General features: G+C 64.2%; 2 protein-coding genes and 1 long non-coding RNA gene across 3 annotated transcripts; 1 reads left to right on the top strand and 2 right to left on the bottom strand.

Annotated features, from left to right (window-relative positions):
- Window positions 1-513: 513 nt before the first annotated feature.
- LOC137454789 (uncharacterized) lies at window positions 514-12,165 on the bottom strand. Its single transcript, XR_010990681.1, has 3 exons — window positions 12,104-12,165; window positions 1,652-1,760; window positions 514-668 (listed from the first exon to the last, which is right to left on the bottom strand). It is a non-coding gene; the product is annotated as an uncharacterized lncRNA (long non-coding RNA).
- A 2,988-nt stretch (window positions 12,166-15,153) lies between these two features.
- Window positions 15,154-21,269, top strand: JSRP1 (junctional sarcoplasmic reticulum protein 1). Its single transcript, XM_068165064.1, has 8 exons — window positions 15,154-15,231; window positions 16,202-16,339; window positions 17,260-17,306; window positions 18,205-18,361; window positions 18,845-18,997; window positions 19,080-19,142; window positions 19,283-19,434; window positions 19,574-21,269. The coding sequence occupies exons 2-8, from the start codon at window positions 16,222-16,224 to the stop codon at window positions 20,267-20,269; spliced, it is 1,386 nt and encodes a 461-aa protein (XP_068021165.1). The 5' UTR covers window positions 15,154-15,231; window positions 16,202-16,221; the 3' UTR covers window positions 20,270-21,269.
- Window positions 21,194-25,674, bottom strand: AMH (anti-Mullerian hormone). The gene is made up of 5 exons (XM_068165054.1): window positions 24,765-25,674; window positions 24,495-24,673; window positions 23,813-23,936; window positions 23,493-23,676; window positions 21,194-23,329 (listed from the first exon to the last, which is right to left on the bottom strand). Exons 1-5 carry the CDS (start codon window positions 25,333-25,335, stop codon window positions 22,411-22,413), a joined length of 1,977 nt encoding a protein of 658 aa, XP_068021155.1. The 5' UTR covers window positions 25,336-25,674; the 3' UTR covers window positions 21,194-22,410.
- Window positions 25,675-26,277: the final 603 nt, after the last annotated feature.

Genomic DNA, 26,277 nt, shown 5'->3' with positions numbered 1-26,277 from the left:
AGCCGCCGGTTCGAGTCCCGTGTCCGCGGCCCCGCCTGGCTGAGGTAAACTGCGGCGCAGGGGAGGGGCCAAGCCCGGCTTCGCGCATGCGCCGCGCCAGGGGAGGAGCGGGGCGGCGCGGGGCGCGCGGCCGTGCGGGGCGCGGAGGGGTCGGGGGCTCGGTACGGGCTGGGGGCAGCGGAGCGGCGGCCGCGGGGTCTCCTATGGCGAGCCCTGCACCGGGGGGCGCCAGCAGCCTCCGGGTTGTCACCAAAACCGTTTGCCGGCTCGGTGCGAAGGGTCCCTGCGGGGATGGGGCTGAGGTCGTGACCCCGTTTGGGGCTGGGGCTGTGCTCCCTCCTTTTCCCCCCTCCCACCTTTTGCATTCATCCCCCGAGCCCTGCCCCGAGCCCTGCCCCGAGCCCCTCTCCCCCCCCGAGCCCTGCCCCGAGCCCCTCTCCCCCCCGAGCTCTGCCCTCGTCCCCCAGCGTCGCCCTCGTCCCCAGCTTGCCTTGGCGCTGAGATTCCCTCACCTCTCAGTTTCCCCTGGGCTCCCAGTTCCCCTCACCTCCTCAATTCCCTCTCCTGTGCAGTAATTTATAGCTGTGCCTGCCTGGGGAATGGCTGGGGGAGAGCTCTTAACTGGGACACAGCTCCGAGCTGCCCCAGGGTGAGGTCCTGAATGACTCCTGGCGGTGCAGGGAAGCAGTTGAGCTGCAGCCCACCAAGAGCCAGCCAGGAACAGTCCTGGACAGCCCAGGGCTCTGCTTTTCATCCCCTGCATGGAGTTTGGAAGTCTGAACCCTGGGGGATGTGGTTGAGTCTCTCTGCAGCCCCACGGCAAGAGCAAGGTCTGGGGGAAAGGCTGAGCATGGGAAAATCCCTGAATGGTTTGGGTTGGCAGAGCCCTCTGAGGTCACCCAGCACAACCCAACCCCTCCATGGCCACCAAACCATGGCCCCAGGCACCATGGCCACAGGTTTCCCGAACACCTCCCAGGGATGGGGACTGCACCACCTGCCTGGGCAGCCTGGGCCAGTCCCTGACCACTCTGCCAGCACAGATTATCTAACTGCTGCTTTTCTATGAGCAAACTGCCTCCAGCTCTGCTGTCCCCAGCAGGGGAAGGACACAGAGCTGCTGGAGAGAGCCCAGAGGAGGCCACAAAGATGCTCCAAGGGCTGGAGCAGCTCTGCTGGGAGCTCAGGCTGAGGGAGCTGGGGCTGAGCAGCCTGGGGAGGAGAAGGCTCCAGGGGGACCTCAGAGCTGCTGCAGGACCTGAAGGGATCCTGCAGGAAGGCTGCAGAGAGACTTTGCTGAGGGGGTCTGGAGCCAGGCCCAGGGGGAAGGGTTTGGAGCTGAGGCAGAGCAGGGTCAGAGTGGAGCTGAGGAAGAAGTTCCTCAGTGTGAGGCTGCTGAGAGCCTGGCACAGGCTGCCCAGGGAGGCTGTGGCTGCCTCCTGCCTGGGGGTGCTCAGGGCCAGGCTGGATGAGGCTTTGAGCAGCCAAGCTGAGAGCTGTCCCTGCCCACGGCAGGAGGGTTGCAGCAGATGATCTCTGAGCTGCCTTCCACCCTGAGCCATTCTGGGACTGCATGCAAATCCCTTTTGCTGCTGCAGCTATCTGCACAGAGCCCCCACACCACCACCAGGCCCTCAGTGCCTGCTCTTACCTCTCTCCCTCTCTGTTTAGCTTCGGCTGCTGGTTGATGGAGGGGCAGCTGAGTGCTGCATTACCCAGAGAGCAGCTCCAGACAATGGGTAGCTGCAATTCAGGAGTCTCTGGAACAAATGGAGCACATCAGAGGAGATTTGAGCAATTCCTGGTTTGTGTGTTGCCTTAGAAAGGTTTTTTTTGGCTGCTGGGGGGAGGCTTTCATTAGCATTTGGTGAGAGGTTTCATTATCCCTCCCTAATGGCATTGATTATTTATGCAGCCAGCCAGCTGTGGTGCCTGCTAATGGCCCCGTGGCACACCACAGCAGCTCTGCAGCTGCTTCCCCTCTTCCCTCAGGCACTTGGGGAGCAGCTTTGCCCCTTTGGATCCCTGGCACCTGGATGGGGCCAGCCTTCCATTTTACAGCTGAGTGACCTCTGGAGAAAGGCTCTGCTGCTGCTGCTGCTGCTCTTGCAGGCTGCAGAGAGCCCAAGCAACCTGTCTGGGGGGGTTGTGGTGTGGGATTAGTTCCAGCTGCAGATTTGCTGAGGCAGCCTGGATCCAGTTTAGCAGTGGCAGTGATTCATAAATCCTCCCAGAGCTGCCTCTGACTCAGATCTCAGGATTACAGCTGAGGCACTTTGTGATGCTGCCATCCCCAGCTGGGCTGGGGGGTGGCTGTTGGGGTTCTTGTGCCACGATGACCCTGGGCAGAGCAGGCTCTGTGTCCATGTCTCAGCTGTCCCAGCTGCAGTCCTGGCTTGGCACAGGGGGTCCAGCCCCGGGGGTGTTGGATAAAGCGGGCAGGGAAGCCCAGCAGCGTTGGGCATCCATTGCTCCTTGCCCAGGTCTGCTCCTGTGGCACACAGAGGGCAGAGGCAGAGTCCTTCAGCTGTGATTCTTTCTTCCCCCCTCTGCCCAGTGTCACTTCTAAGCCTCATTCACTCACAACCCTTCCAAACCAGGGGGCTCTGAAGTCTACCCTCAAAGAACTCCAGGTTCCTTTCCTCCCAGGTTCCTTTCCTCCCAGGTAAGAGTTAACCACCAGGTGTCTAATTCTGAGCCCTCCCCGCTCTGAAATCCTCTCCTTGGTGCCTGAGAATCTATTCTGATCTTTGTGGGCCATGTAATTAGAACACTTCTGTTTTGTCCCCAGCTGGCTCAGCTCTCCTGCTTCCCTTTGTCACCCCCGGGGAGGGGGACTCGATTTGGAGGTCAGGTTTCTTGCCAGCCCCACTTGTGCCAGATGAAGCTAGGATTTGTGTTTCCCACTCCAGGTTTCTTTTCCAAGGTCTTTGTGAGGACAGAGAGCAGTCCTGAGGCCAAGGGCTTTGGGGGTGCTGGCTGAGGAGGAGCTCAGCAGGAGCCAACAACCTGCACTTGCAGCCCAGCCCCAAGCCTGCCTTGGGCTGGTCCCCAGCAGGGTGGGCAGCAGGGGCAGGGAGGGGACTCTGCCCCTCTGCTGTGCTCTGCTCAGACCTCCCCTGCAGGGCTGGGGCAGCTCTGCAGCCCTCAGCACAGCCAGGGACCTGCTGGAGACCAGGCAGAGGAGGTCACAGCAGTGCTGGCAGGGCTGGAAGCCCTCTGCTGGGAGGTCGAGCTGGGAGAGTTGAGGGAAGAGAAGGCTCCAGGGAGACCTTGGAGCAGCCTTCCAGTGCCTGAAGGGGCTGCAGCAGAGCTGGAGAGGGACTTTGTACCAGTGCATGGAGAGACAGGACCAGGGGTGATGGCCTCAGCCTGGAAGGAGCTCGATTTAGATGAGACATGAGGAGGAAACTCTTCCTCCTGAGGGTGCTGAGGCACTGGAACAGGCTGCCCAGGGAAGCTCCAAGCCTGGAAGTGTTGCAAACCAGGTTGGATGGGACCTTGAGCAACCTGCTCTAGCAGGAGGTGTCCCTGCCCATGGCAGGGGGGTGGAACTGGATGCTCTTGAAGGTCCCTTGCAAGCTCAGCCATCAGCCCAGCAAACATCTGGACCAAAGAAACTTTGGATCTCTGCTTTCTCACTCGCAGCCAGCTGGTGTGGAGAGGGCTAAATACTGAGTGCAGCTGAGGCACAGATGCCTGAAATGCTTCCAGGTCTCATTGTCTGCTGCAGGGGTGGCATCCAGCACCGTGCTGGGGACCTGGCGAGGGCTGAGGGAAGCCTGCAGCCAGGATTGCTGCTCAGCTTCCACAGCAGAGGGGGCGAGGGGAGAAGGCTTGAAGCCAGCAGAGGAAATGGAGGCAGCCAGAGAGGGGCTCAGCACAGAGCCAGAGGGGAGCTGGCACCGGGGCTGGCACCGCAGCGCTCCAGGGGAGGATGTCTGCTGCAGCAGTTTCTCTTCCCAGGTCTGTACCTGAGCAATGATCTTCCCCAAGCTTGGTTTTGTTTGCATTGATCTTCCCCCGGCTGCTGCTGCCAGTGATGAGCAAAATGGTCTGGAGGAATCCAGAGGTGGTTGCAAAACACAGATTGCAACATCCTCCCCCAGCCTGACTTCTGGTTTGGTAGGGCTGGGCCTGCTCACAGCTCCATCCCCTCCTCTCCCCCTGCTGCCCTCCCTGGCTCCAGCAGAGATGATGAAGGTTTGCTTCTTGCAGTGGGTGCAGGACCACAGGGAGGAGTTCAGCTGGGAGAGGAGATTGTGGAATCCCAGCATGGAGAGGCTGGAAGGGACCTCTGGAGCTCATCCCCAACCCCCTGCTCCAGCAGGGCTCCCACAGCAGCCTGCCCAGGGGCACAGTGCCCAGGGAGGGTTGGGAGCTCTGCACACCAGGAGACTCCACAACCTCTCTGGGCAGCCTGCCCCAGGCCTCCAGCAGCCTCACACCAAAGGTTTCTCCTCCTGCTCAGATGGAACCTCCTGGGCTCCACTTTGTGCCCTTTGCCCTGTCCCTGGGCACCACTGAGCAGAGCCTGGCCCCAGCCTCTTGCCTTCCCCAGGCCCTTCAGCACCAAATCCCCAGGGATTATCCCCAGAGCAAAGCAGCATGCAGCAGGAACCTGCAGCTGGAAGCACTCCCACTCTGCAGCTCTGCTGCCAGAGGCCATTCTCAGCCTCACTCCCAGTCCCAGCAAAGGGCTGAGCTGCTTCCCTGTGCCCCACAAACTGCCCACAGACCAAGGTGGGATCTCACTTATCACAGGGCTGAAAACAACCTGCCCTGCCCTGCCCTGCCCTCAGGGCTCCTGCCTTTTATTTATGGGAAAATATGCCTGGTAATGCTCTTATCACAGGAATGATCTGAGGGGGGGGAGAGAGGGGGCTGGGAAAGCCTCCCTTCAACACATCCACATTAAAGAGCTGCTGGGAGAAATGTTTGGGCAGGCAGAAACCCAACTGGTTCCTGATGGAGAGGATCCTGCCCAGGTCTGAGCAGCTGTTCAGAGACCTTCCTGGGGCTGAGAGCCTGGAGCAGAGCAGCCCCAGAGGGAGCTGAGCAATGCTCAGCAGGAGCTGAAGGAGCTGTGGGGGGCAGGAGGCTGGGGCCAGGCTCTGCTCAGTGGTGCCCAGGGACAGCACAAGGGGCAAGGGGCACAAAGTGGAACCCAGGAGGCTGCATCTGAGCAGGAGGAGAAACTCCTTGGGTGTGAGGCTGCTGGAGGCCTGGGGCAGGCTGCCCAGAGAGGCTGTGGAGTCTCCTGGTGTGCAGAGCTTCCAACCCCCCCTGGGCACTGTGCCCCTGGGCAGGCTGCTGTGGGAGCCCTGCTGGGGCAGGGGGGCTGCAGTGGGTGAGCTGCAGAGGTCCCTTCCAGCCCTTCCCTGCTGGGGTCTGTGGCAGTGCTGTGCTGAGGTTTCTAAGGGGCTGACAGCAGACTGCTGCCAGCTAGAGCCAGCAGGTTACCAACCCACTTAGGAGTGGAGGCTTGAAGCCCTCCTTCAGTGCCAGAATTTTCCAGTTCCCCTGAAGGTTTCCATTTCTGGAGCTATTCTAGGTACAAATTAACTCCCTCTGCCTCCTGTTTGCCATTAACTCCAGAAGCAGCTGAGCTCTGAGGGGTTCACTGCTTGCCCTGCTGGGGAGGTGTGAGCTGGTGCAGGGCACTGCAGTGCCACCCTCCAGCCACCACGTCCCAGCCTGGGCTGGGTGGGAAGGGTCACCCAGCCCAAGCCCCCTGCAGCCAGCAGGGACATCCCCAGCCAGAGCAGGCTGCTCACAGCCCCAGACAGCCTGAGCTGGGATGGTGCCAGGGATGGGGCAGCTGCCAGCCTCCCTGGGCAGCCTGGGGCAGCAGATGTGTGAGGGGCAGAGCTGGCAGTGGACCTGGCAGTGCTGGGTTAATGATTGTGCTTGGTGATCTTAAAGGTCTTCCGCAGCCTAAACAGTTCCCTGATTGTTTATCCTGCATCTCTGGCTGCCAACCATCAGGCAGCAGTGGGAGCCAAAGCTCCTGGGCTGGATCCAGTGGGGCAGCCTCAGTCTGTCCTCGGCCTCCCTGAGCTCGTTAGGGAGGGCACCATCCATCACCAGCTCTCCTTCAAGGAACAGGATGTGACAGGAAGCAGTGGGAGCCAGCAGGTCGGTCCTGAGCTGCTGTCAGAGCAATGTGCAGGGAGCAGCAGCTCTGGAGCTGGCCTGGATCCACTCCTGGGCTGGAGGAAGCACCTGGAAAGCCAACCCTGCAGAGAGCAGAGCCTGCACCATCCCTGTGACCACTGCTGGTGGTTGGTCAGGGGAAGGAGAAGCTTTGGTTTAGATGTTTCAGCTTCCACTGCTCCCCCTCAGCCCTTGCAGCTCCCCTGGGGGTTGTGACTCTGTTTGGGTTTGAGCAGGAACCACTCAGGGAAGAGAGGCCAAAAGAAATGATGCTGTGACCTGATGGAGGAGAGGGAGAGGAGAGGGAGAGGAGCTGCCAGCCCCAAGCTGCAGCCCTGCTGTGCTGCAGGTCCTGGGGATCACTCCAAGCTCTTGTGGCTGCCTGGGGCTCTTCTTTGGGGCAGATCTGTGCTCTAAACCCACCCCCACACCCCCCCAGCTGTGCTTCTCATGGCTGTGTGGAGGTTTGACCCCTGGGCTCAGAGCTCAGCCTCCTTCCTCCTGGGGTAGCTGTGGGGGATGCTCAGAGCTGAGCAGAGGCTGAAGTGGCCTCTGAAGGGAGGGGAGGACAAGGAGGGGCAAGGGTCGTGGTGAGGCTTTGCTGGGCTTGGGGATCAGTCTGCTCTGCTTCAGGGCTTGGGCTCCACTCCCCAGCCAGAGGCCTCCATCCCCCCCTGGGCTGTGAGGTGGTGCTGAGGGTGTCCCTGACACCCAGCTCAGGGTGAGTGTGGGACCAGCCTCTGTCCTCAGCACCCTCCTGACAGGGAACCCTCCTGCTGCCAGCTGGGGTGTGGCTGGAGGGTGGGGAAGGTCTCCTGTGTCTGCAGGGGGTGAGGGCAGGGGGGTGAGGGGAGGGGGGCTGGATGCCAGGGGAAGCTGAGCCAGCAGCAGGATGCTGAAGCATGGACTGCTGCAAAGCCTCCTGGGCCTCCTCCCTGCCCCAGGAGAGATGATGGGACCCCAGCAGCAGCCCTGAGTGCTGCTGCCCCCTCCAGCCCCACACTCGGGTTCCCCTGTGCCCAAGTGCCCCCCATGCCCTCTCCCCTCCCCACAGCAGCCCCAGGCACCCCGGGCACAGCTGGGGCTGGCTCAGGGTGACTCAGCCCTGGCTTCAGCCATCCCCTGCCCAAGCAGGGAGAGGACCTGGAGCAGGTCCCACCTCGTGGTGTTAGCATCTCCCCTGCTGCTCCTCCCCAGCACCCTGCAGCCTGGCTGCTCAGCACCGGCGGCTGCAGCAGGACTGAACTGGTCTCTGCATGCAGCTCAGCCCTGCCTGGCTGGGGGAGCTCAAAGTGCTGCAGGGAAGCATTTGAACCATGCTCAGCTGGGCCCTGCACCCGTGGAAAATTCCTCCTGCTCACTCTGGGGGTGCTTGGCCTGGAGAAGAGGCTGAGGGAGACCTCCTTGCTCTCTGCAGCTCCCCAGGAGGAGGCTGGAGCCGGGTGGGGGTTGGGCTCTGCTGTCCAGGAGCAGGGGATAGAAGGAGAGGAAATGGCCTGAAACTGTGCCAGAGGAGGCTTAGGTTGGAGATGAGGAACAATTTCCATGCTGCCAGAGTGGTCAGGGGCTGGCAGAGGCTGCCCAGGGAGGTGGTGGAGTCCCCAGCCCTGGAGGGGTTCAAGGACCCTGTGGCCATGGCAGCTGGGGCCAGGGTTTGGGGGCCAGGATGGGGTTGGGTTGGTGTTGGACTGGAGGACCTTAGAGGTCTCTTCCAGCCAAACAATTCCAGGATCCAGGACTCTCTCCTGTGCTTGAGCAGCAATGAAACCCTCCTGCAGGGAGCAGGAGGAGCAGGGAGCTGAGTGCACCTGCCCTGGGGCTCAGAGCTGCTGCTTTCAGCTGCCTTTGCCATGCCCCCAGCCTGGCCAGGACAGCAGGAAGGAAACTGCAGCTGCACCTTGCTGGCCCTGAAGTGCCCTCCTGTCCCCTCCTGAGTTCTTCCTGTCCCTCCTTTGGGGACAGCTGCTCACATTTGGGGCCTGGTGAGCACCCAGGCAGAGCTGTGCCCAGCAGCAGGTCCCTGTGGCCCTTGGCTCCCAACTCCCTGAGCTGCTCCTGGCTGCTGGAGGGGCAGCAGGGAGGTGGTGTGGGGAGGGAGGGCTGGAGCCAGGCTCAGCTGAGCTGTGGCTCCCAAGCTGGACTCTGCAAGCAGCTGCTGCCTGCAGCCTCCCTGCTGCCTTCCCCACAAACCCAGCAGCCTCTCCCTTCCTTCTGCTGGGAAGGAGTTCAGTCAGAGCTGAGGGATGATGGAAGTGAGGTCATGGAGCAGTTGGTTACGTGGAGGCAAGCAAATCCCACAGCATTTTTTCCATGTGAATAATCCTGAGCAGCCCTTTTTGGGTGCAGGTTGCACCTCCAGCATGGGCATGGCACACCCAGGGCAGAAGGCTGGAGAGAGCCAGAGGCTCTCCCCTCAGCCTCCTCCCCCCCCTCAGCTGCTCCTCCCCAGCCCCTTCCCCAGCTCTCTTGCCCTTCTCTGGGCCCACTCCAGCCTCTCAGTGTCCTTCTTGGAGTGAGGGCCCCAAAGCTGACCCCAGGATTCGAGGTGCAGCCTCACCAGTGCCCAGTACAGGGGCACAAGCCCTGCTGGCCACACTGCTGCTGCTCCAGGCCAGGCTGCTGGTGCCCTTCTTGCCCACCTGGGCACCCCTTGGCACCCCGAGGTCCTTCTCCTGCAGGGCAGCTCTGCAGCCACTCTGCCCCAAGCTGCAGCCTTGGTGGGGCTGCTGTGCCCCAGGAGCTCCAGCCTGGCCCTCCCAGGGTGTGAGTCCTCCTCCCACCCTGCCAGCAGTTACTCCACTTTCCCCCTTACACCATTCCCTGGCCTGTTTGTGTCCTGTGAATCAGGGCAGTGATGAGCTTGGCACTGGGCTCTGGAGGCTCTTCCCAGCAGGATCAGCTTCTCCCCTTTAATTAAGCCTCACAGGTTCCTCATGAATCACCCTGCAGGCTGGGAACCTTCCCTGCAAAGCCCTCCTGCAGGAACTCGTGGGAAATGTGATGTGCAGAGCTCAGCCCTGCCCTCACCTTGCACAGCTGCTGTCTGTGGAGCCTCTGAGGCTGCTGGCTTTGGGTCTGCAAGTCAGGGGTGGCAGCCAGGCTGGGCAGGTCCCCAGTGCTGTGGCCAGCAGCTGGCTGAGCTTGGGCTCTGGAGGCTGAGCTTGGGCTCTGGAGGCTGAGCCTGGGCTCTGGAGTCTCTGCCTGGGCTCTGGAGTCACTGCTTAGGCTCTGGAAGCTGAGCTTGGGCTCTGGAGGCTGAGCTTGGGCTCTGGAGGCTGAGCTTGGGCTCTGGAGTCTCTGCCTGGGCTCTGGAGTCACTGCTTAGGCTCTGGAAGCTGAGCTTGGGCTCTGGAGGCTGAGCTTGGGCTCTGGAGGCTCAGCTTGGGCTCTGGAGGCTCTGCCTGGGCTCTGGAGGCTCAGCCTGGGCTCTGGAGGCTGAGCTTGGGCTCTGGAGGCTCAGCCTGGGCTCTGGAGTCTCTGCCTGGGCTCTGGAAGCTGAGCCTGGGCTCTGGAGGCTCAGCTTGGGCTCTGGAGTCTCTGCCTGGGCTCTGGAGGCTCAGCTTGGGCTCTGGAGTCTCTGCCTGGGCTCTGGAGGCTGAGCCTGGGCTCTGGAGGCTCAGCCTGGGCTCTGGAGTCTCTGCCTGGGCTCTGGAGGCTCAGCCTGGGCTCTGGAGTCTCTGCCTGGGCTCTGGAGTCTCTGCCTGGGCTCTGGAGGCTCAGCTTGGGCTCTGGAGGCTCAGCTTGGGCTCTGGAGGCTCTGCCTGGGCTCTGGAGGCTCTGCCTGGGCTCTGGAGTCTCAGCTTGGGCTCTGGAGTCTCTGCCTGGGCTCTGGAGGCTCTGCCTGGGCTCTGGAGGCTCAGCTTGTGCTCTCAAGTCTAACCCCAGGCCCTGTTTTTAAGCCCTGCCAGGTTTCATGGTGCCCTGGCAGTGCTGGGCTGAGGGTTGGGATCTGATGACCTTGAAGCTGCTCTCCAGGCAGAACTGCTCTGTGGAAGGCTCTTGGGGGACCTCTGCTTGGCAGAGGCCAGCACAGGTCCAAGCCCACCAAGGCTGTGGGGTCCTTGCCAGCCCTCCTGCAGCCCAGGCTGTCCTGCCTGTGGCTGCCACTGCTCTGCCCACTCACTCCTATTTATAGAGCTGCTTTCACTGGAGCCCTGAGCCTCCTAACCTTTCCTCTTGGAGGATTATTCACTCCTTGGACCTGCTGTGGAGCAGTTACTCACCATCACTCCTCCCCAGCCTGGCTTTGAAAGAGGTTCCCACGAGGCAGGCAGGAGTCTGGATCCTCCCCAGGGCCAAAGCCTGGCTCTGCCTGCTGCTGGGACCTGTCCCAGCCTGTCCCCTGGCTCTCAGCCTGGCTCTGTTGTTCATTCACCTGCAGAAAGGCTTTGCTGCCTTTGATGCTTCTCTGATGAGGTCATTCACCTCCCAGAGCAGGAGCAAAACGCTCCCAGTGGGATCCTGGCTTGGTCTGATTGGTTTCTCCAGGTCTCTTCCTCATTCTCTTGCTCATCACCTGCTGAGCCACTGCAGCTTCTGCCTTTGCTCCTGGGCACTGCAGGCAGAAGAGCTCAGTGGTGGCCACAGAGCAGCTGGGGGGGTGTTGGTCTTCCCAGGGTGCAGCCTACAGCTGGACACAGGTCCCTGGTCCTCTAGCTGGGATGTCACAAACCCTCCAGTGATCACTTGAGGAATCCCTAGGGAGGAGATGTGAGGGCAGAGGAGAAGGCTCCAGGGGGAGCTCAGAGCTGCTGCCAGCACCTGAAGGGATCCTGCAGGAAGGCTGCAGAGGAACTGCTCCTGAGGGGGTCTGGAGCCAGGCCCAGGGGGAAGGGTTTGGAGCTGAGGCAGAGCAGGGCTGGATTGGAGCTGAAGAAGTTCTTCAGTGTGAGGCTGCTGAGACTCTGGCACAGGCTGCCCAGGGACACTGTGGCTGCCTCCTGCAGTGTTCAAGGCCAGGCTGGATGAGGCCTTGAGCAGCTGAGTCCAGCTGAGAGCTGTCCCTGCCCATGGCAGGGGCTGCAGGAGATGAGCTCTGAGCTCCCTTCCCGCCTGAGCCACTCTGGGATCCTACACCAGAGCCTGGCTGCTGAGGCTGCTGAGCACCTTGCTGCTGGGAGGAGGCTGTGCAGCAGCTCATCCCCTGCTCCTCTGCCCCCTCCTGCAGCAGAGCTGCCATTTTTCCACCATTCCATCATCACTCTCAGGAGCTGCTGCTGCCCAGAGCCCCAGGCTGCTGCTGCCCAGAGCCCCCAGGCTGCTGCCCAGAGCCCCCAGGCTGCTGCTGCCCAGACCTCCAGGCTGCTGCTGCCCAGACCCCCAGGCTGCTGCTGCCCAGACCCCCAGGCTGCTGCTGCCCAGAGCCCCCAGGCTGCTGCTGCCCAGAGCCCCCAGGCTGCTGCCCAGAGCCCCCAGGCTGCTGCCCAGAGCCCCCAGGCTGCTGCTGCCCAGAGCCCCCAGGCTGCTGCTGCCCAGACCTCCAGGCTGCTGCCCAGAGCCCCCAGGCTGCTGCTGCCCAGAGCCCCCAGGCTGCTGCTGCCCAGACCCCCAGGCTGCTGCTGCCCAGACCCCCAGGCTGCTGCTGCCCAGAGCCCTGAGGCTGCTGCCCAGAGCCCCCAGGCTGCTGCCCAGAGCCCCCAGGCTGCTGCTGCCCAGACCCCCAGGCTGCTGCTGCCCAGACCCCCAGGCTGCTGCCCAGAGCCCCCAGGCTGCTGCTGCCCAGACCCCCAGGCTGCTGCCCAGAGCCCTGAGGCTGCTGCCCAGAGCCCCCAGGCTGCTGCCCAGAGCCCCCAGGCTGCTGCTGCCCAGAGCCCCCAGGCTGCTGCTGCCCAGAGCCCCCAGGCTGCTGCTGCCCAGACCCCCAGGCTGCTGCCCAGAGCCCCAGGCTGCTGCCCCAGGTGCTGGCCGGCTGCAGACGCCGGCGCGGTGCCACTTCCCCCGCACCTACCTGCCCCATCCCTCGCTCCGAGCCCTCTCCGTGCCAAGACATACCAGACTGCTGCCGTAGACGATCATGGGAAGCGGCTCAGCCCGTGCCAGGGCGCTGCTGGGAGCCAGGGCAGGAGCACGGAGGGCAGCTGAGCAAAGCCCTGGCAGGCAGCGGGCAGCAGCTCCTCCCTTAGTGCCGCACGGGTGCGTCCCGGGCCGGCTGCCGGCTGCAGGGCGATGCTGCTGTCTCTGTGCCGGGGCTGCAGGGGGAGTTTGAGTGCTTGGCTGCTGACCACCGGCAGCCCGAAGCACGCTGGGCTGCTGGCTGCATCTGCTCGGGGTGGCCAGGGGGGTGGCTTCTGTCTGTCTGTCTCTGCCTGTCTGTCCTTTGCTGGAGTGTGTCCAGAGAAGGGCAACCAAGCTGGGGAAGGGGCTGGAGAACAGGGCTGGGGAGGAGCAGCTGAGGGAGCTGGGGGTGTTGAGGCTGAAGGAGAGGTGGCTGAGGGAGAGCTCCTTGCTCTCTGCAGCTCCCTTGGAGGAGGCTGCAGCCAGCTGGGGTTGGGCTCTGCTCCCAAGGGACAAGCAACAGGACAAGAGGCAATGGCCTCAGGCTGCCCCAGGGGAGGTTCAGGTTGGCCACGAGGAACAATTTCTTCCCTTTGAGGGCTGCCCAGGCCTGGCCCAGGCTGCCCAGGGCAGGGGTGCAGTCTCCATCCCCAGAGGGGTTTCAGAGCTGTGGTGCTGGGGGACAGCAGCTGCAAATCTTCCAGGAGTGCTGAGCCCTGAGCAAAGAGATCAGGGAACCAGGACTGAGAGCAGCCAGGAGCCCAGGCAGCCTCTAATGGGATCCAGCCCCTCCTGTTGCTGCTGACCTGGATGTTTCTCCTTCTGGCAGGCAAAGGGAGCAAACCCCTTGGGGATTTGTGAGTTGGAGTATTTAGGTCTCACGTGGACTGCAGTGTGCCCAGGTTGGCTTCCATGTGGAGCAGCTCTGAGCACCTCTGGATCAGAGGCCTGGGTGAGCCCAGGGCGAGGTCCTCCCTCCCATGGCACAGCTGTGCCCTGTGCTGGCTGCCAGCAGCCTGCTGGCACCTGGGTGTCACCCACCCATGCCTGAGCCCAGCTGCTGTGTGGAGCAGTGGGACCTGGAGCTGGGCACCTGGGAGGAGGCTCAGCTCCTGCTGGCTCCCTCCAGCAAGGGCACTGCTCCCCTGCAGCTCCTGGGGGGTGAAGTCACAGCAGCCTGCAGCTTCCAAAGGGCTCCAGGCTCGGGACCAGCTGCTGCTCCCGAAGGGGAGTGCTCAGCTCCACAGCCCTGCAGTGTGCCCTGCTGACAGGGGCTGGCTTGGCAGGAGCAGCACAGCTGGCACACAGGAGAGGTCTCTTCTCTTCCTGAGAACTTCTGAACAGCTCCTAGAGGGCTGTGGGGTCTGTAACCACACAGGGAAACCCTCTCCCCTGCTGCTGCTGCTGCTGTGCTGCTAGCTCAGGGTGAGGAGGCAGCAGCTGTGCCTCAGCACAGGCATTGCACAGCCCTGCAGCAGGGGCAGAGCTGCTGTGTGCTGGCTCCAGCTGCAAGAGGAGTTTGTGGTCAGCAGGATGCTGCTGGGCTGTGGCCAGGCTGCTGTGGGGACACTGCTGCCTTGAGCTGGTGGCAGGAAGCAGGATGCTCTCTCCTGCTCTCCCTGGGAGCCTCTCTTCCAGCCAGCAGCCCTCCTGCCCACCCACCCCCACCCCCCCCGATGCTAGCCCAGCCCAGTGGCAGCCTCCAGCCACAGCCAGGAGAGGGGTGGAGGGCTCTGAGCACCCACACCAAGCCCCTGCAGCACCTGGCCCGAGTGCCAGGGGCATCTCTAGCAGGCATTTGGTGCCAGCAGCCTGCTCTGGTTGCAGGGCTGGAAGGGCTCTCTCTGTTCCCAGGCCTGATGGATCCAGGAGGGAAGCCCAGAGGGAAGCCCTGCAGCCAGCCCAGTGAGCCAGGAGGTGTGGGCTGCAAGCTGGGGCAGCAGGAGACCCCCACCTGGGCAACCAGAACCTGGCACCTCTTGGGCCTGTGGCAGGAGGAGATGGGAGCTGGACTGAGGCTGCTGTAGCAGGGGGGAGCTGGGGGAAGAGGAGAGAAGGAAAATGAATCCCCAGAACCAACCTGTGCCAAAAATAATCAGTGACTAATTTTATGGCTTTATGATTGCCTCTTAACTGCAGGTTATTAAAGCTGAGAAGAAAGAAGCTGAAGTCCTGGTGGGAGGATGGATGAGTGTTGCCATGGTGCCCAGGGGATGCTGCAGCTCAGCAAGGTCCACCAGGACCACCAAGCCCATGGCAGAGCCTCAGGGGTGGCCAGAGGGCAGTGCCAGGCTGCAGTGTGGACAGAGGCAGAGTGGTGCTGCCAAGCCAGAGCCACAGAGTCCAGACGTGGGTCTGTGTGCAGCCAGGGCCCTGGGCACCTCCCTGCTTCATTGCCCTCCCCAGGGGCTTTCTCTCCTCCTGGCCTCAGCCTGACTGTGGCCCCCCCCACTCTGAGCCAACCTCACCCCAGAGCCTGGTGCCCTCCAGCACTGAGGGCAAGGCAGAAGCCTGGCTCTGGGAGGTTCTCTCGGTGAAGAATCTGTTCCTGAGCTGCCCTGGCACAGCCTGAGGCTGCTTCCTCTTGTCCTGTCCCTCGTTGCCTGTAAGGAGAGACCAACCCCCCCCCGGCTCCAGCCTCCTTCGGGGCCTCCCCTCAGCCTCCTCTTCCGAGGACAATGGCCCTGCCCTAAAGCCCTTCGCCCTGCCGGTGCCAGGGGCTTGCTCCTCTCTCCTCTCACCTCCTCCCCAGCCTGGCAGGCTCCGGAGCCGCACGCCCAGCGCCCGCGGGACGCAGGCAGCTCCTGGTGCCCTTCTCCCTGGCGCTCAGGGTGGGACAAACCTCAGGGCAGGTGCCCCTGAGACCCCCGCGGGCACTCGCTCAGCTCCTGCCCAGGCTGCCCGGGGCCGCGCTGCCTCTCGAGGGGCCGGGGCGCGGGTGCCCGGCTGCCGGTGCCTATTGGGTGCTATTTTGCTCGGCGGGTCGGCAGCTGTTGCTGTAAGTTACCCTGGAGAGCCGGAGCCGGAGCCAGGCGGGGGGCTGGAGGCGAGGCAGCGCTGCCGGTGCTGGAGCAGCCCCAGGTAGGAGTTCTTTCGGTGCCTTTTGAACCCTCGCGGCGAGGTGTGGGGCACCCCACGGGGCACAGCCCTCGGGGCGGCCCTCGGCCTGCTGCCCACCGGCCGCGGGCTGGGGGGCGAGGGGCTGGGGGGGCCGCGGTGGCCGGGGGGAGCAGGGCAGGCTCCGAGGCTATTTTTGGAAGTTTCTTTGATGTGAGTCAGCCTCAGTGGAGGCCACCCCGGGAGCTGCTGCGGGGAAGGTCCCAGCCACGGCAGGGCAGAGCTGGCTCCTCCTCGAGTGGCCGCAGCTCCGTGCCCATGAGAGGGACCTGGTGTGTGGAGATGGTGCCCGAGGGAGCAGGGCACAGGCAGTGCCAGGGAGGGGATGGATGGATGGATGGATGGATGGATGGATGGATGGATGGATGGATGGATGGATGGATGGATGGCTCCTGTGCAGGAGCTGGTGTGAGCCAAGGGCAGGAGCTGTGCTCTGGGGCTGTGCATCAGCATGGGCAAAGTGTCCCTGGAGCTGGAGGTTGTCCCTGCCCTGTGTGGCCTGGGCAGGGGCTGTGTGCTTGGCCCTTGGGTGCTGGTCCAATGGGCACCAGCCCCAGGAAGGCTGCTCCTGCAGGTCACCAGCTGGGCTGCAGAGCCCCAGAAGTCATCCACCTCCTGCTGGGATGCAGACCCTCGTCTCCCACCCGGAGGGGAGCAGCCTCAGCCATGGCTCTGCTCAGCTGTGGCACCCGTGGGGTGCTTGGCACAGGGGGAGGGTGGCTGCCTGCCGTGGAGCCAGCATGGCAAAGCCTGGCAATGCACCCAGGGGCTCCAGCCAAAGGCTGGAGGTGTGGGAAGCACCCTGCAGCCCTCCACAGGGGGCTGAGCTCAGCTGAGGGCTGGGGACCATGGGCAGGATGTGGTGGGGCAGCTGCCTGCTGCCCGGCGCGGGCACCGCTGCCCGCCTGGCATCTGTTCTATCCCTCTGGTTTAGTGAGAGCCCCTGGAGGTGCCATGGCAGCAGATGCCTGTGAGGTGTTGGACAGAGCCTTGGGATGCCCTGAGGCCACCAAGCAGCTGCCCGGGTGGGCAGGGAGTGCCCGGAGGCAGCTGAGGAAGGCCAGGACAGAAGGTACCTTGTGAGCCGCTGCCCAGGAGCTGCTGGGGTGGCCCTGCTGGTGCCACTGCTGAGCTGCTGGAGGTGCCAGGGGAGAGGGCTCAGCCTGGCAGAGATTGCTCTTTGCAGCACCATCAAGTCAGGAGGTGGCCTCAGGGAGCACCCACAGGGTGCTGACCACCAGGGGCAGGGTGAAGAGGATCAGGCTGGAGCCTTCCTCCACCTTCCTGGTGGTTGTCTTTGCTCAGGGTGGGAGCAGCTGTGGAGGTGGCAGGCACGAGGAGCACTTGGGAGGGGAACTCTCTGAGGAAGAACTCTCCAGCTCTGTGCCTTCCTTGGGGCTGGGCACACCCCAGGCCAACAGGACAGCAGAGGAAGGCTCAGAGTCATTATCACTGAAGCAGACCCAAGGACTGGGTTTGGTTTCCTCTGGCAAGCAAAGACCTTGCAGGCAGCAGCTCCTCAGCCACGAATCTCCTTCTCATTCAGCTGCTTTGCTTCCAGGCTCAAGGCTTAGGTTTCATCCTCTGCTTTTCCCTGGCTCCTCCACGGGAGGGAAAAGAACCAAACCTGGCTTGGAGCAGGCAAAAAGTTCCTCCTCCTGCTGAGGGCTTTTCCTCCCATCCTGTGCCTTGGCAGGGAGCTCACTGTGCCCCTCGGCCACAGCTCCATGGGGGCCAGCCAGGATGGTGACCTTCGGGGGCTCAGCAGCCCCAGACCTGCCCTTCCAGCCCAGCCTTGCCCTGGGGGCTGGGGGTGGCTTCTTGCCTGTCTCCTGAAACCTCTCTCCAGGAGTGCCCTGGCAGGGCAGAAGTGACCCTGGTGTCCCCACTCTGCAGGCTGGGGAGGTGGCAGGGGGGCAGCCACAGTGCCCCCCACCAGCCCTCGGTGATTGCCACCTCCTGAGCTCACCAACTGTGCTTTGTCCTGAGCAGATGCCGAGGCGCCGGTGAGCAGCCAGGGGCAGAGCCACGGAGCCCATGTGAGTGTGGGGCACAGCCGGGGGGGTCCCTGTGCCAGGGCAGGGAGCTGAGCAAGAGGGCCCCTGGTGCCCGGGTCAGGGCTGCCCCACAGCCCAGGAAGGTTCTGGGAGGTGTTGCAGTGAGTCCAGCCCAGGGCAGCTGAAGGCCCTCAGCTGTTGCTGTCACTGATCCGTGCCAGGGGGCAGCTCTGCCACTGACACTGAGCCAGCAGCCAGCCCTGCCACCAGATCCCCCACCCCCAGCAGCAGTGAGCTCAGCCCCCAGCCTGCTGTGTGCTCCCCCTGGCATGGGCACCCCACCAGCAAGCCTGTCCTGATCCAGCCTGCTGCCCTCGGCGGGCTCCGTGCTCAGCCAGGCTGGGGCTAACCCAAGCCCGAAGGCTACTCTGGGGTGGGCTGCCTCGAGGGGTCAGCAGCCCCCCCGTGTGTGCTGGGGCCCCAGCCAGGCTCCTGCCCTGCAGCACGGAGCCAGCCAGTGCTGAAATCCCCAAGGCAGCCCCAGCGTGATGTGAGGGCTGCGAGGCAAAGCCCCAGGCTGGGCTCAGGAGCTCGGGGAGCCAGCGGCCAGCCTGGCCCCCACCACTCAGGGCTGGCAGCAGCAGCTCAGGCAGTCACAGATCAGGTTGCAAAGGACCCCCCAAGCTCCTCTTGTCCAAGCCCCCTGCAGTCAGCACCTCCGACCAGAGCAGGCTGCCCAGGGCCACATCAAGGCAGACCTTGAACCTGGCCTCACCACCTCCCCGGGCAACCTGGTCCAGAGGCTGTGCTGGGAGGGGGCACAGCTGTGCTCCATGCCCCCCAGCCACGCTGCTGGCTTCCTGACACCCCCACCCCACCCCCAGCCCGGGGCCATGCGATGCTCTTGCAGCCCCAACCGGGTTTGCACCGCTCCCTGCAGGAGGAGGCAGGGACCCGGCGTGGGAGCTGCGAGCAGGATCCGGCCGAGCCCGAGCTGAGCATGCCAGAGCCAGCGCCGCTCGGCGGGGACAAGAGAGCAGCGGAGAAGAAAAGGGTGGAGAAGGTGGCAGCCAAAGGCAGCACCGCTGGGCCTCCAGGTGGGTGTGCAGGAAGCCCTCCTCTGCCCCCAGATGGCCACCGCAGGCTGGCCACAGGTGGCCACAGAGCTGTAGACCTCGGCCTGCATCCCTGGCCAGGCCAGCAGGCAGCACCTGGCCACAGAGCAGCCGTGTGGGATGAGCTCTGCTCTCCACAGTCCTCATGGAGATGGGGCCAAATCCTGCTCCTCTTCTTCTCCACCCTGCCCAGAGCTGCTGCTGCTGGAGGGGAGCAGCAGGGCCAGGGGCACAGGCAGAGATTTTCCCCCACTTGAGCTCCAAGATGTTCTGACACCACCGAGGCACAAACACCTCGGACTGCGCCCCCAGGACACTCTTCTGCCCTCCCCTGTGCTGCACACTCCTGCCCCTGCCCTGGATGTGCTGTTCAGGAGGATCTTAGGAGCCCTTCCACCCCCACCTCAGAGCTCTTGGCCACTTCCCAGTTCCCCCAGTAATTCTCTTCTCCTCGGGGGTCCCCAGTCCCCAAGAGCCTCCCGGTGCAGAGGAAGGTGGAGCCCCCCAGCCTGGACCCCGCAGAGGAGCCACTCCTCTGGGAAGGGCTCACCCTCAACAAGTGCATCCTGGTGGCCTCCATCGTTGCCCTGCTCAGTGTCACCTTCCAGGTGCTCCAAGGTGAGCTGGGGGCTGGGCAGAGGGGAGGGGGTGGCCAGGCCCTGCTGCCACCTCCTGCCTCCTGTCCTCTCCTCTCTTCCAGCACCATGCTCCAGGGAAGCAGTCAGCCGTGGCAGGCAGGACCCTCCAGCACCTCCCCTGCACGGTGGGTTTGGATGCTCCAGGCTGCCCCTGGGCCCCTGGATCCAGCCTGAGCCAGGGCATGGCCCAGGGTGGGAGTGGCCTCGAGTCCCCCACGCCTGGGACATCACAGCCTGGTGGTGACCTGGCCCTCTCCCCTCCCAGAGGTGGTCATTGCCAAGGAGAAGGAGGTGGTCCAAGAAGTGGTGACTGCTCAGCCTCCCCAGCCAGCCAGCAGCACACTCCAGGGCGGTGATGACGATGATGATGAAGATGAAGATGACAGCGATGATGACAGAGTTGCTGACAGCAACTTGGTACAGGCCTGGGGGGCAGAGGGAGGGGGGGGAGAACCTGCACCTTCAGGGCACCTCCTGTGTGTCCAGAGGGGAGGGGTAGAGAGGGAAGCCCCCTGGGCTCCATCACCAGTGCCTGGTGCCCTCCATTCCCCCCCAGGCGGAGCCCTGGATCTTCAAGAAGTGGTTTGGCCGCTCGGCACCGGAGGATGAGGATGAGGAGGCTGTGGAGGAGCCTGTGGATGAGGAGGCTGAAGATGAAAAGCCCGGGGATGAAGAGCCCACGGCCAAAGAGCCCACAGAGGAAGAGCCTACAGATGAGGAACCTGCAGGTGAAGAACCTGCAGAGAAAGAGTCTGAGGATGAGGAGCCTGAAGAGGAAGAGCCCGGGGAGGAAGAGCCCGAGGACGAAGATGAAGAACCCACAGATGTCCCTGAATCACCACCAGTTGCAAGAAAGGTGAAGAAAAGCAGGGAGGAGGTGAAGGTGGAGAGGAAGGTGGAGAGGAAGGCGGAGAGGGTCCGGGAGCGCCGCGCAGCACAGGCGGAGCGCAGCGGCCGGCGGCAGGCAGCAGCCAAGGACAAGACGCAGAGGGACAGAGCCGGCAGAGCCCCCAGGGCCCCCCGGGAGCCGGAGCCGCAGAAGAAGCGAGGCAGGGAGAGGAGGGAGAGCCGCCGGGAGCGGGCTGAGCCCAGGAGGGAGGCGGGGAAGGGCCGCCCGGGCCGGGCCGAGGCGGGCAGGGAGAGCTCGAAGCGGGACTGGCGGCAGCAGAAGGGCAGCAGGAAGCCCTGGGAGCCGGCAGCCAGCCTGGGCAAGGACCCTGCCCGGCCCCGGGAGGGCAAGAGGCGCGACTGAGGCTGGGGTGACCGAGGGGCTGAATGCGGGGGGAGGTCCAACCCCGCCACCACCCCCGGCGAGGCCACTTTGCCTGCTTGCCAGAGACAGCCCCAGGCTGGCAGCGCGGGCAGCACAGGATCGCTGAGCCTGGGAGCCTGGCACAAGCCTCCTTGGGCCCCCCCTGGATTAGAGGAGCTTCTCTTCATCTGGGCTTTGCTAGCTTGGAGCCACCTCCCAGGGGCAGCAGTGGAGTCCCCTCTGCTGCACAGGCTGAAGACTCAGCTTGGCAGGGTGCTGGGCCAGCTCCTCTCAACTGCTCCGTCACCCAGCAAGGTTGGAGCAGATGATCCCTGGGGTCCCTTCCAACCTGGCACTCCCTGATTCTCTTTCCCCACTCCCCACTGCCATCTCCCTTGCAGCTCATTGCCACTCGTGGGGTGGCTCAGGGGGCACAAGGAGCCCAGCACACAGAGTTTGTCTGCAGCCTCTTGCTCTTCACTCAGCCAAGGGATTTATCCAAAGCAAACCAAGAGAGGAGGGAGGAGGTGTGCTGGGGGTGGGGGGGTAAGGAAGCCAGGATGCAGCCTCAGCAGGCAGCCCCCACTCAGAGGGCTGCTGGAATGACCCCCTTGACCTCGCCAGGCCCTGCTGCCATCGCTGCAGGGTGGATGAAGCTTTGCTGGTCACGAATAAGGGCTGGAGGGAGCCCAGCAGCCCAGAGCTCCTCAGGCTTTGCCTTCAGAGAGTTGCTTTCAGCAAGGACCCGGCAGTGAATTTTGACCCAGTGCTGTAGCAGCTGCAGCAGACACCCCCCCAGCCCCAGAGCCAACCCCAGCCCCAGCCCCGGAGCCAGCCCCGGCCCCGGCCCCAGCCCCCGGCCCCAGCCCCGGCCCCAGCCCCCCGCGGGTTTCAGTGTTGGCTAAATCGGTGCCGGGCAAAAGAAACTGTTTCCATTTTTACTAAGGTGTTAAACTGAATGTTTTAACAAAACCAACCCGACCGCAAGAGCAGCTCTTGGCCCTGGCTGTGTCTGTGTCTTCTGTGCCGCCCCCGAGCCCTGATGTGCCCCTGCTGACCGAGGTCCCCGCAGGGCTGTGGCCTGGGGACGGTGTGTGGCAGCCCCGCGGGGACACAGCAGAGCCCCAGGGATGGTTCCAGCACTGCTGCGGCCGCAGCCGAGGTGAGCCCAGGAGCCTTTTCTCCATGGGTTTGGGGCTGGGTGGAGCTGGGAAGATGATCCGGGGGCAGCCGGGCTCGGTGCTGACGCCAGCGGGGCCGCGGAGCAGGTGCCCTGGCAGCAGCCTCTCTGAGCCGTGTCAGCAGCCCGGGGGCAGTAACAGGATCGCTGCTCTCGCTCAGCTCTCCCTCCCTCCCCTCGTCCCTGGCAGTGTCCTGGGAGCGAGGTCAGTGCGGGGTGACACAGACGTGACCCAGCAAATCGCCATGGCCCAGCGCTGGCCCCCATGGGGAGGGGTCCCCAGCTCAAGGCTGCAGGAGGGGATTTTGCCTCCTGTGCTGCGGTTGCAGGGGGAGCTGCGTGGCTGGCAGGGGCTTGCTGATGGGCATGGGCTGGCAGGCAGGCAGAGGATGCTGTGAGTGGGGGGCACTTGGAGGAAGCAAGAGCCTCAGAGGGGGTTTAGTGGCGCCCTGGCAGTGCTGGGTTAAGGGCTGGACTCGATGAGCTGAGAGGTCTCTTCCAACCGACGTCATTCAAGGAACAGAAGGTGAGGGATAAATAAGCCTGGTCCTGGCTGGATGTGCCAAGCCTTGCCTTCCTGTGATGCCCTCCCACGGTGCCCACAGCCAGCCCAAACCCCACTGTGGGCTCAGAGCCAGGCTGCAGCACCCCTCAGGCATCCCCAGCGTGAGGACTGGGCACAGGCAAACACCAGGCTGCAGAGCAGCCCCCAGGGCCCAGCAGAGCAGCCCCCAGGGCCCAGCAGAGCAGCCCCCAGGGCCCAGCAGAGCTACAGAGGACCCCAGGACCAGAGCGACACAAACGAGGAAACCTCGGAGGGCGGGGGGGGAGGACACGGCGGGGCGGGGGGGGGGGGGGGGGAGGACAGCTCCCGTCTGGGCGAACAGCTCCCGAGAGCTGCGAGGGCAAACCGGGCAGGAGAGCAGGCTGAGGGGGGCCGAGCAGGGAGCCCGGCGCCTCCCTACCGACAGCCACACTCCTCTGCCACCATGTTGGGGAACTTGCGGACCTCCAGCCCCTGGGCCGAGAGGCTGATGATGAGCTGGTCGGAGTAGCGGACGGGCACGCAGCACGGGGGGCGGCGCAGGGGCGAGCCCCGCTCCTGCATGCCCAGCAGCAGCACCGTGTGCGAGTAGTAGCCTGGCACACGCGTGGAGAGGGGCAGCCTGCAGGGCCCGTCGCAGTTGTTGGCGGCGTAGACCGTGGGCATGACGATGAAGTTGCGGTCGCGCAGGTCGATGGTCAGCTCCTGCAGGCGGCAGTGCGCCTGGTGCCGAGCGCTGCGGTTCTGCCGCAGGACCCTGCCCCGCTCCTGCCAGCGAGCCCGCACCGTCTGCAGCGCCTTCAGCAGCAGCAGGGTGTGCAGCTTCCCGGAGCCCGTGGGCAGCGCCGGCGCCGCCGCCTCCTCCGCCGGCCCCGCCGGGAAGTAGCAGAAGCGGAGGAGCTGCTGGAGCAGCCCCGTGTTGGCCTGGACGGCAGGGATGGCCCTCAGCTCCTGGATGAGCGCCTGCAGCTTGCCCGTCAGCAGCTGCAGCACGGAGCCCTCCGGCTGCCAGGCGCCCAGGTGCTGCTCCAGCACCGCTCCGCTGTCCTGGGGGAAGAGCAGCACCGAGGGCTCCTCCGACTGCACCAAGCGCTCCAGGGCCGCCTCCTCCGACAGGTTGAGCAGCTGGTGAGGGAGGGTCTCCATCACCTGGAAGTCCAGCCAGTGGTGGGAGCTGGGCTGGGTGGGTGGCTCGCTGGAGGTGCTCAGCACCTGCTGGATGAAGCGGGTCAGGACGCCCAGGAACAGGCTGCTGCCGTCGGCGGCTGGGGAGGAGCTGTTGGCTTGGCTTGTGGCAGTGGGGGGCGGCAGCTCCTCCGTCCCAGCCTGCGGTGGGCTGTCAGGAGAACACAGGCAGAGTCACAGCGTCCCCTTGTAGCCCGGGGGTCCCACCTGGCCCTGTCCCACCCCAACCCCAAGCCAAAGGACCTCTCTTCCCACCCTGCCTCCCTGCCCCCCCCCCCCCCCATCTCTCCCTGGCTGTGGAGAGGGCCACAGACCTGAGCTGTGGGTAGGGAACCGTGTCCACCACCCCATCAGCAGAGAGGTAGGAAGAAGGGGCCAAGGCCACCTCCTCCTGCTGTGACTTGGCCAGCAGCAGCAGCACGGGGGTCATCCTGGTGAAGCATTTGTCATCAGAGCCAAAGAGCAGCTGCTGGGTCTCCACGGGGGTCAGGGTGGCACCTAGAGAGAAGCAGTGAGGAGGGTGGGCTGGGGTCTCCCACGTGTGTCCCCACAGCCCCTTGTTCCAGGCAGGCTTGGGAGGCTCCCAGATGCCCAAGACCCAGAGGGCATGGACAGAGCTGTCCCATGTCCCTACCTCCCTCTCTGCCACGCCTGATGTCCAGGGAAGCCTGGAAGCTGAGCTGCTCCCCGGTGCGGGTGATGGATGCCACAGCAGCTGCCAGGACCAGGTACTGGGTGGCCCTGGACAGGCAGAGGATCTGCGTGGAGGCAAAAGACACAGGAGCAGCAGGGATGTGGGTGAGACATCACTGAAGGGAGTCCCCCAAGCTGGTCCCCAGCTTGCCACCCCCATCCTGGGCATCACCACCACGCTGGTGAGCCAGGGAGCAGTGAAATGGGAGGGGAGCAGAGAGGCTTCACCACCCAGCCCCAGGCTGGGGCTGGCAGCGATGCTGCAGCTGATGCCCCCCGGCCAGGCTGGAGAGCGGCGGGGTCGGGGCCAGGACCCCTCTAAAGTGAGCTGGGCACCGCGGGCTGTGCCCTCTGGCCGTGCCGGGAGCTGGGGACAGGGTAACAGCACCATCTGCAGGCACTGCTCGGGCAGCGGGAGGGCAGCGATGCTGGGAAGAGGTAGGGAAGAGACTGGGAGAGGATGGCAAAGGAGTTGAGAGAGGAGGGGAAAGGGACTAAGAGAAGGGTGGCAAAGGGACTGAGAGAGGTGGCAAAGGGACTGGGCAGGGTGGCAAAGGTGCTGGGCCAGCAAAACCAAGTCTCCCTCTTCTCACCTTCCCTCCCCCCCAGCCGTGGCCACCCACCTGCTGCCGTGCCAGCCCCGTGCCCGTGGCCAGCAGCTCCTCTGGGTGCCCAGCTCCTGGCCCTTCTCTGCTGCCCAGGTAGAAGAGCAGCAGGGCCCCCTGCAGCTCCCCCAGTGACTGTCCCACCTCTGCCTGGAAAACCAGCTTGAACCACAGCTTCACCTGGGCCTCCCACTTCACTGCAAAGGAGAGAGTGGGCAGGGGGTGAAGTGGGCACCCCGAGCCCTGGGCTCCCCCTGCTCCGTGTTGGCACAGGGGCCTCTCACCAACCTTCCTCCAGGTGCAGCACAAGGACTCGGTCCTGCCCCGGCTCCACCACGTGTGCATGGATGAGCTTCAGGCGCTGGAAAGCAGCAGCCCCCGGCCCGGCCGGGCAGAGCCCAAAGGTCTCCAGGGAGCTTCCATCCCAGGCAGTGCCTTGGCTCAGCAGCTTGATGAAGCCACTCTCGTACTGGCTGAGAACCCCCACGACTTCCAGGTGCTTGGAGCTCGGCCTGTCCTGCTCCATCCTCACCCTGCACACAGGTCCTTCCAGCCCCCCCAGCGGCCAGGGCTGCAGGCTGGAGCTGGCCCAGCCGATGGCTCCGTCCTCGGCTACCCCCCGGGGGCACCTGGCCCCTGGCTCCCGCTGCGGCAAGGGGCGAGCCGGAGCCACCGCGCCGGCTCCCTGCGAGCTGGAGTTGTCCTTCTCGCTCCGCTCTGCTCCGAGGCCCAGCTCCTCCTGCAGCCCCTCCTGCAGCCCCGGCTCCAACCCTCCCCCAGCGCTCCCCTGCCGCGGAATCGCCGCCGAGGGCACCAGCAGCACCAAGCAGGGCAGGAGCAGCCCCAGGGCAGCCTTCATCTTCCCACCGCAGCTGCTCCCCTCGGAGCCGCTCGGCAGCGTCTCAGGAGCGCCTGGGGGGCAGGGGAGGATGAAGTCTCCTTTTGAAACACCGGTGGCCTTGAGTTGACAATGCACAACACCTCCCCGGAGGAGCTCCCCGGGGCTGTCCTGCCGCAGGGGAGGGAGGGAGGGAGGCTGCACAGAAACATCTCTTGTTCTATTTTTGGGTTTGCATCCCGAGTTGGAGATGCCTGTCCTTGACTTCAGATGTTTGCTCCAAGGAGGATGGAGGTCTAGACCTGGATCTTCATGGGGCCTGGCACGTCCTGGAACACCAGGAGGGGAGAATGAGGCAGAGAGGGCAGCAAATGGGCAGCAATCAGCACATGCAGAGGAAGCTGCCCCTGACTCCAGGGGGAATCCTCCCTCAGCTGGCACCTGCAGCTTGGAGAGGCCTCTCTGGCACAGCTCCTGAGCTGCAGGCTGCTTGGAGCTGTGAAGGAGAACCTCACCAGGTGCAGCAGCAGGATGGCTTTGAGCACTTCAGAGGTGACTTAGAAAGGTTCACAGCACCTTGTGAGGGCTTTTCCCTCCAGGAGATGCCAACACTCAGAGCTGGGAGAGCTTCTCGAGGCTTGGGTTCCTGCACCAAAGGCACTCAGCTGCAAGCAGGCAGCAGGCAAGCCCAGGAGGGGCTGTGCAGGGAGAGGCACCAGCCAAGAGCAAGCCCAGCTTGGGCAGCCTGGCCCAAGCAATGCCTCCACCCACAGAGCACTCTGCCCCAGAGCCACCTTCACCTTCCAGAGAGCAGAGAGCTCTCCCTCAGCCTCCTCTCCAGGCTGAGCAGCCCCAGAGCTCCCTCAGCTGCTCCTCCCCAGCCCTGCTCTCCAGACCCTTCCCAAGCTTCATTGCCCTCCTTTGGACCTGCTCCAGCCCCTCTGTGTCCTTCTTGGAGTGAGG

The sequence above is a fragment of the Melanerpes formicivorus genome, unplaced genomic scaffold, assembly GCF_026170545.1.
Source record: "Melanerpes formicivorus ecotype bairdi unplaced genomic scaffold, bMelFor1.0.p_v2 SCAF_83, whole genome shotgun sequence".
Taxonomy (NCBI): Eukaryota; Metazoa; Chordata; class Aves; order Piciformes; family Picidae; genus Melanerpes; species Melanerpes formicivorus.
The sequence above is the reverse complement of the archived record's forward strand: the minus strand, read 5'-3'. Positions and strand labels throughout refer to the sequence as shown.